At 65.5% G+C, this 8,790-nt stretch overlaps 1 protein-coding gene across 1 annotated transcript in view; it reads right to left on the bottom strand.

The window, feature by feature from the left end:
- Positions 1-8,311, bottom strand: part of LOC309888955 (rhodopsin kinase GRK1-like) — a gene marked incomplete at its 3' end in the record, with an annotated part of 9,065 nt that extends 754 nt beyond the window's left edge. Inside the window, exons 1-7 of the mRNA XM_082781614.1 lie at positions 8,213-8,311; positions 4,617-5,096; positions 2,930-3,213; positions 2,230-2,357; positions 1,860-2,017; positions 1,100-1,183; positions 113-509 (exon numbers count right to left, since the gene is read on the bottom strand). Coding sequence (XP_082637740.1) covers positions 113-509; positions 1,100-1,183; positions 1,860-2,017; positions 2,230-2,357; positions 2,930-3,213; positions 4,617-5,094 — 1,529 coding nt within the window. The 5' untranslated portion in view covers positions 5,095-5,096; positions 8,213-8,311. The remainder of the gene's footprint in view (positions 1-112; positions 510-1,099; positions 1,184-1,859; positions 2,018-2,229; positions 2,358-2,929; positions 3,214-4,616; positions 5,097-8,212) is intronic.
- Between the last annotated feature and the right edge of the window lie 479 nt (positions 8,312-8,790).

The following is an 8,790-nucleotide window of genomic DNA, read 5'->3' as shown; positions in this document are numbered from 1 at the left end:
GGGAGCATGGGGATGGCATTTGGGGACATGGGAAGATGCCAGGGGACATTGGGGTGACACTTGGGGACATGGGGATGACACCTGGGGACATGGAGATGGCATTTGGGGACACAGGGACGACGCTTGGGGACATGGGGGCAAGTGAATGGGGACATGGGGGTGACGCTTGGGTCCCCAGTACTTTCCAGTCCCTCCCAGTGCCTCCCAGTCCCCCCAGTGCCCACCTTCTCCCCGTGGCGCCGGAAGGGCCCCCTGGCCTCCCAGTCCCTCCCAGTCCCCCCCAGTTCCCCCCAGCCCCTCCCCTAGTCCCTCCCAGTCCCTCCCAGTCCCTCCCAGTCCCCCTCCCAGTCCCCCCCAGTCCCTCCCAGTCCCCCCAGTGCCCACCTTCTCCCCGCGGCGCCGGAAGGGCCCCCTGGCCTCCACCATCTCGAAGAGCGTCACCCCCAGCGTGAAGTAGTCGACGGCCCAGTCGTACTCCTCGTCCCGCAGCACCTCGGGCGCCATGAACCCTGGGGGGGGGGGACAGGGGGGGACACCCCGGTGACAGGGGGGGGGGGCAGGGGGACACCCCCTGTGTCCCTGCGTCCCCTCTCCTGGCTCTGGTTCTGTCGCTGGGGGCCACGGCCCCACGGCATCCCCCCTGTGTCCCCATGTCCTCGGTGTCCCCCCCGTGTCCCCCCCCCCGTGTCCCTCATGTCTCTGGGTCCCCCTGTGTCCCCCACATCCCCTAATGTCCCCCCCATGTCCCCCCCATGTCCCCCCGTGTCTCCCCGTGTCCCCACCACCTCCCCATGTCCCTCTGATGTCCTCCCCATGTCCCCCTGCCCCCCAATGTCCCCCTGCCCCCCCAATGTCCCCCCCATGTCCCCCCATGTCCCCCTGTGTCTCCCCGTGTCCCCACCACCTCCCCATGGCCCCCCATGTCCCTCTGATGTCCCCCCCATGTCCCCATGTCCTGCCCACGCCCCCTGTGTCCTCAATGCCCCCCCATGACCCCCCGCCGACCCCCCCATGTCCCCCTGTCCCCCCCCAATGTCCCCACATCCCCCCCCAATGTCCCCCTGCCCCCCCCAATGTCCCCCCCATGTCCCCCCCCTACCCGGGGTCCCGGCGTAGCCTCGGGTCTTGCTCTGCCCCTCGCGGAGCTCCACGGCCAGCCCCATGTCGGACAGACGGACGTGGCCTGTCCCCACCAGCACCACCAGTAACCACCAGTGACCCTCCCAGCGCCTCCCAGTAACACTCCCCAGTGTCCACCCCCCAGCCCCTTGGTGTCCCCACATGTCCTGGATGCCCCCTGGGTCCCCCAGGTCCTGCGCAATGTCCCCAAATCCCCCACATCCCCCCATGTCCCCCCAATGCCCCCCACGTCCCCCCAATGTCCCCATGTCCCCCACATCCCCCCAATGTCCCCAATGTCCCCCACATCCCCCTCTTGTCCCCCACAGCCCCACCAGTGGCCCCACATTCCCCCATGTCCCCCCACATCCCCCCAATGTCCCCTTGTCCCCAGTGTCCCTATGTCCCCTACATCCCCGATGTCCCCCCGTTATCCCCACATCCCCGATGTCCCCCATGTCCCCAAAATTCCCAATGTCCCCAGTGTTCCCCACATCCCTGATGTCCCCAACGTCCCCATGTCCCCTACATCCCCGATGTCCCCCCGTTGTCCCCACATCCCCGATGTCCCCCATGTCCCCAAAATTCCCATTGTTCCCAGTATCCCCCATGTCCCCAACAGCCCCATTGTCCCTTATGTCCCCGATGTCCCCCCGTTGTCCCCATGTCCTCCACATCCCTGATGTCCCCCCCGTTGTCCCCACGTCCCCGACGTCCCCCCCCCCGTGTCCCCACGTCACCGGCGTCATCGAGCAGGACGTTCTCGGGCTTGAGGTCACGGTAGACGATGCGGTGCTGGTGGAGGTGCTCCAGCCCCAGCAGGATCTGGGCGGTGTAAAACACGGCCCGCGGCTCCGGGAACCCGGGGTTGTCCTCGTCCACGTTGTACACGTGGTACCTGCACGCCAGGGACACGCCACGCACACGCTAAGGACACGCCACGCACACGCTAAGGACACGCCGGGGACGCGCCCGTGCTAAGAACACGCGGGCGTGCCCCAGGAGCCGGGACAGCCCGTCGCAAATGTGATGTGCACGCCATGTATGTGCCAAATAACACGCCAGGCACACGCCAGGCACATGCCAAGGACACGCCAAGGACACGCTTACCGCAGGTCACCGCCGTTCATGAGCGTCATGACGAGGCAGAGGTCGGTCTTGGTCTGGAAGGCGCAGGCCAGTGAGACGATGAAGCGGCTGTGCACCCGCGCCAGGATGCGCTTCTCCACCATCGCCGCCTGCACACGCCAAGCACACGCCAAGGACACGCCAAGGACACGCAGAGATCGTGGGGAAAACATAGAGGAAGATGAGAAGGAAAACGGAGGAAGAAAACGGGGGGAAAGAGGGAGGAGGAGGGGACAGAGGGATGGACGAGGGGACAAGGGGACAGGGAGGGGGGCAGGGGGACACGAAAGGGGACAAGGGGACAGGGAAGGGGACAGGAAGACTTGACAGGACAAAAGGATGGACAGGGGGACAGAGGGATGGACGAGGGGATGGGGGACAGATGAGGGGACAGAGGGGATGGGGGCATGGACAAGGGGACAGGGGGACAGGGAAGGGGACAAATGGGCAGGTGAGGGGACAGAGGGACAGATGATGGGCCAGAGGGATGGACAGGAGGACAGAGGGACAAGGAAGGGGACAGGAAGACTTGACGGGACAGAAGGATGGACAAGGGGACAGGGAAGGGGACAGGAAGACATGATGGGACAGAAGGATGGACAGGGGTCAGAGTGATGGACAGAGGGACAAAGGGACGGACAGGGGGACAAACGGGCAGACGGGGGACCCGAAGGGCGGCCACCTCATAGCCGTGGCGCTTCTTGAGCCGCTTCTTGTTGAGGCGCTTGTTGGCGTACATCTTGCCGGTGGCGCGGCGCTGGCAGGCGCAGACCTCGCCGAAGCCGCCCTTGCCCAGCACACGGAAGTCGGCGAAGGCCTCGGCGCCCACCGGCTGCGCCTCCAGCCACTTGAACTGCGTGAAGCGCCCGAAGTAGGGCGAGGCGCGGTACGGCGCCCACGCCGTCGCCTCCAGGTGCGCCAGCAGCTCCTTCCGCGCCAGCCCAAAGTCCTCCGGGGTGCTGGGACCTGGGAGGAGCGGGGAGAGAGGTGGGGACGGCGTGAGGGGTGTCGTGGCGGCCGTGGGTGTCATGGCTGCCATAGGTGGCATGGCCATTACTGGGGGTGTCATGGCTGCCATTGGTGTCATGGCTGCCATCAACATCATGGCTGCTATTGGCGGTGTCATGGCCACCATCTTCGTGGCTCCATCCGGGGGGCCATGGCTACCACTGGGGTTATCATGGCTGCCATCTTCATGGCTACCGTGGAGGTATCATGGCCGCCATTGGCGGTATCATGGCTGCCATTGGTGGTATCATGGCTGCAATTGGTGGTATCATGGCTGCCATTGGCGGTATCATGGCCGCCATTGGAGGAATCATGGCTGCCATTGGAGATATCATGGCCACCATTGGAGGTATCATGGCTGCCCTGGAGGTATCATGGCCGCCCTGGAGGTATCATGGCCACCCTGGAGGAATCATGGCTGCCATTGGAGGAATCATGGCCGCCACTGGAGGAATCATGGCCGCCATTGGCGGTATCATGGCCACCATTGGCGGTGTCATGGCCGCCCTGGAGGTATCATGGCCGCCATTGGAGGTATCATGGCCGCCCTGGAGGTATCATGGCCGCCATTGGCGGTATCATGGCTGCCTTGGAGGAATCATGGCCGCCATTGGCGGTATCATGGCTGCCTTGGAGGAATCATGGCCACCATTGGAGGTATCATGGCTGCCATTGGAAGAATCATGGCCGCCATTGGAGGTATCATGGCCGCCAATGGAGGTATCACGGCCGCCCTGGAGTTATCATGGCTGCCATTGGCGGTGTCATGGCTGCCATTGGAGGTATCATGGCCACCATTGGAGGTATCATGGCAGCCCCTGGAGGTATCATGGCCGCCATTGGCGGTATCATGGCTGCCTCAAGTTATCATGGCCACTATTGGCGGTATCATGGCTGCCCCGGAAGTGTCATGGCCACCATTGGAGGTGTCATGGCCGCCCTGGAGGTATCATGGCCGCCATTGGAGGTATCATGGCCGCCCTGGGAGGTATCATGGCTGCCATTGGCGGTATCATGGCTGCCTTGGAGGTATCATGGCCGCCTGGGAGGTATCATGGCCACCCCTGGAGGTATCATGGCTGCCATTGGAGATATCATGGCCACCCTGGAGGTATCATGGCTACCAACGGAGGTATCATGGCCACCATTGGAGGTATCATGGCTGCCATTGGCGGTATCATGGCCGTCATTGGAGGTATCATGGCCGCCCTGGAAGTGTCATGGCCGCCATTGGCGGTATCATGGCTGCCCTGGAGGTATCATGGCCGTCATTGGAGGTATCATGGCCGCCCTGGGAGGTATCATGGCCGCCCTGGAGGCATCATGGCCGCCATTGGAGGCATCATGGCCGCCCCTCTCACCTGCGGGCGGCGCCATGGCGGCGGCGCTGAGGAAGCCGCAGTGCTCGGCCCCTCCCGGGGTGAAGAACCGTCCCCGCAGGGCCTTGGCCGCCTCGCCGCGCTCCGCCTCCTCGCAGCACTCGAAGGCCTCGAGCTCCGCCCACAGCGCCCCGGCCGCGGCCAATCCCGGCGTGGCCTCCAGGAACTGCCGGAAGAGCCGCTTCCCGATTGGCTGCTCCAGGCACTGCCAGCGGAAGGACGTCTCCTCCGGCCCGTCCTGGGCGCTGCCATCTTGCCCCGCGGCCCCCTGGGCGCCGCCATTACCGGGGCCGCCGCCGGCCAGGCGGGCGCGCAGGGCCTCGCACTGGGAGATGTGGGGCAGGCGCAGGCGGGCGCGGTGCCGCCGGTCCCGGCTCGAGGCCCCCGAGGCGCCGGCGCCGCCGCGGGCCGACACGTAGGCCGAGTTGGCCACCACCGTCTCCAGGCCGCCGATGTCCATGGCTGCGGGAGGAGGGCAAGGGGATGAGGCGGGGTGTGGTGCTGGGATTAACCCCGCCCCCCACCCGGATTAGCCCCGCCCCCCCGGATTAGCCCCATCCTGGATTAGCCCCACCCTGGGATTAACCCCACCCCGGGATTAACCCTGCACCGGATTAGCCCCGCCCCCAGATTAGACCCACCCCCGGATTAATCCTGCACCGTATTAGCCCCGCCCCCAGATTAGACCCGCCCCCTGGGTGAAACCCACCCTCAGATTAGCCCCACCCCCCAGATTAGGACCCCAGGATTAGCCTCGCCCTCAGATTAGCTCCGCCCCCTGGGTTAATCTCACCCTCAGATTAGCCCCACCGCCCCAGATTAGCCCTGCCCCAGATTAGTCCCGCCCCAGATTACCTCCAGCCTTGGATTAGCTCCACTCCCAGATTAACCATGGCCCAGATTATCCCCACCACAGATTACCCCCACCCCCAGATTAGCCTCACACCCCGGGTCAAACACACCCCCATATTAGCCCCACCCCCCAGATTAGCAACCCCAGATTAGCCTCGCCCTCGGATTAGCTCCACCCCCTGGGTTAACAACACCCCCAGATTAGCCACACCCCCTCATATTAGCCACACCCCAGATTATCTCCACCCTTGGATTAGCCCCACACCCTGTGTTAACCTCCCCCATGGATTACCCCCTCCACCTGGATTAGCCCCGCCCTCATATTAGCCCCACCCCCACATTTAAGCTTTGCCTCCAGATTAGCCCCTCCCCCTCAGATCAGCTATGCCGTGCTTTAGCCCCACCCTCGGATTAGTCCCACCCACTGGGTTAACCTCTGTCCCGGATTAGCCCCACCCCCTACCCATCCCCTGAATTAGGAACCCAGATTAGCCTTTCCCTCAGGTTAGCCCCACCCCCTGGGTTAACCTCACCTATGGATTAGCCCCTCCCCCTGGATTAGCCCCGCCTTTACATAAACCCCACCCCAAGGCTCAACCTTGCCGCTAGATTAGCCCCACCCCCTCAGATTAGCCCTGTCCCTGCATTAGCCCTGACCCTCAGATTAGGTATTAGCCCCAACCCCGGGGCATCCACAAGCCCAGATTAGCCCCACCCCATAGGTCAATCTCAACCCCAAATTAACGCTGACCCCTGGATTAGAAACCCCAGATTAGCATCACCCTCAGATTAGGCCTGATCCCTGGAATAACCTCGCTCCCAGATTAGCTCCACCTCCTCAGATTAGCTCCTCCCCATATTAGCACTGCCCCTAGATTATCTCCACCCTCGGATTAGCCCCTCCCCCTGGATTAGCCACACCCACCCATCCCATCCTCAGGTTTAATTTTACCCCTGGATTAGTTTGACCACCCTCGATTACCCCTGCATAAACCCCACCCTTGGATTAGCCCCACCCCCGTGTCAACCTCAGACCTGGATTAGCCCCGCCCTCTAGGTCAAACTCAACCCCAGATTAGTCCTGCCCCCTAGATTAGCAACTCCAGATTAGCTTGTCCCTAGGGTTAGCGCCACTCCCTGAGTTATCCTCACCCCCCCCAGATTAGCCCCACCCCCTGGATTAGCTCCACCCCTGGATTAACCCTGTCCCCACAGTAGTCCCACCCTCAGATTAGCTCCACCCCCTGGATTAGACCCCCCCCAGTGTATTAGCCCTGCCCTCATATTAGCCTGACCCTCTTATTAACCCCTCCCCCAAATTAGCCCCGCCCTCAGATTAGCACTGCCCCCTGGGATTACATCAAAACTGGATTAGCCCCACCCTCCCATATTAGCCCCGCCCTCGGATTATCCCCACCCCCTGGGTTAACTTTACCCTCAGATTAGCCCCACCCCCTGGATTAGCCCCATCTGTGTATTAGCCCCGCCCTCATATTAGCCCCACCCCCAAGGTGAGCCTCACCCCGGGATTAGCCCCTCCCCCGGATTAACCCTGCCCCCACTAGCCCCATCCTCGGATTAGCCCCGCCCCTTGGATTAACCTCCCCCTCAGGATTAACCCCGCCCACCCCATCCCCCTTGCTCCCAGATTACCCCCATCCTCGGATTAGCCCCGCCCCCTGGATTAACCTCACCCACGGGATTAGCCCCGCCCCCCTGCCCGGGATTAGCCCCGCCCCCAGCCCAGGCCTGAGCCCTTAAAGGGCCGGCGCGCTATAATTAGCCCCAAAGCCGCTCAGCCCTAAGCCGCTTCCACCCCCCCCCGGGGACCCCCCCCCTCAATCCCACAGTGCCCCTGGGCCGCACGGCATGCTGGGAACGCTGCCCCCCCCCTCAGCCCCCCCCCCCCATGGCCCAAAGGATGCTGGGAGCCCCCCCCCCCCCCCCCAAAGATGTTGGGCTGGGGGAGGGGCAGGACCCAGGGCCCCCCCCCCCCCCCCCCAAAAGGACCCAGGTGCCCAAGGCCCCCCCAACCCTTGGGGGGGGGTCCCCAGAGGGCCCATCCCACCCCCAGAGCCCCCCCATGTGCCCCCCCCAAAAGGGACCCATCCCCCCCCTTAGGCCCCCCCCACCTTCCCCCCACCCCCCACCCAAAAGGGACCCTGACACCCACCCCAGGTGCCCCCCACCCCCAGGACCCCCCAGGTGACCCCCCCAGGTGCCCCCCCCAGGACCCCCAGCCCCCCCAGAACCCCCCCAGGACTCCCTAGGTGCCCCCCCCCACGGGACCCAGCCCCCCAGATCCCCCCCAGGACCCCCCCACGTGCCCCCCCAATCCCCCAGGACCCCCCAGGACCCCCCAGCCCTCCAAACCCCCCCAATCCCCCCAGTACCCCCCCCAGTTGCCCCCACTCCCGGAATCCCCCCACCCCCAGAGGACCCAACCCCCCAGGACCCCCCCCAACTGACCAATACCCCCCCATTCCCCCCCCCGGTGCCCCCCCAACCCCCCAGGACCCCCCCAGGTGCCCCCCCCAGGACCCCCAGCCCCCCCCCAACCCCCCCACGACCCCCCCAGTACCCCCCCCAATTGCCCCCACTCCCGGAATCCCCCCTCCCCCAGAAGACCCAACCCCCCCGGGACCCCCCCAGTTGCCCCCACAGGACCCAACCCCCCCCGGGACCCTCCCCCGGGACCCCCCCCGGTGCCCCCCAGCCCCTCTCACCCGCTCAGCTCCCGGTGCCCGCGGCGCCTCCCGGGGATTTTGGCCCCGCCCGGGGATTAACGGGGATGTGCGGGGGCCCCCCCCCCTTTTTTATAGCCCCCCCCCCCCGAGGGCTCCGGGACACCGGGGGGGGGAGGGGGGGGCACACACACGCCCCCCCCCCCCCGTTGTCCCCAGGGGACCCGTCCGGGGAGACGGCACGACCGGAGGGGGGGGGGGTGTGGGGGTCCCCCCCCCCTCTTTTTTTTTTTTTGGGGGGGGGGGGGGGGGGGGGCTGGGGGGGTTGTGCGGGGTTCTCCAGCCCCGCCCCCCCCGCTCGGCAGCCCCCAAGGGCACCCAGGGCCCCTCCTCCAGTGCTCCCAGTTGGCTCCCAGTAAGCTCCCGGGGGTCCTCCTCATCGCCCCCTCGCCGTGGCCCCAGTAAGCCCCCAGTAGCCCCCAGTAACCCCCCAGTAGTCCCCAGTAAGCCCCCAGTAGCCCCCCAGTAACCTGCTCAGCGCCCCCAGTAACTTGCTCAATGCCCCCAGTAGCCCCCCAGTGCTCCCAGTAAGCCCCCAGAGCTCCCAGGAGCCCTCCCCA

Source organism: Aythya marila (genome assembly GCF_965140915.1).
Source record: "Aythya marila genome assembly, chromosome: 31".
NCBI lineage: Eukaryota > Metazoa > Chordata > Aves > Anseriformes > Anatidae > Aythya > Aythya marila.
The sequence above is the reverse complement of the archived record's forward strand: the minus strand, read 5'-3'. Positions and strand labels throughout refer to the sequence as shown.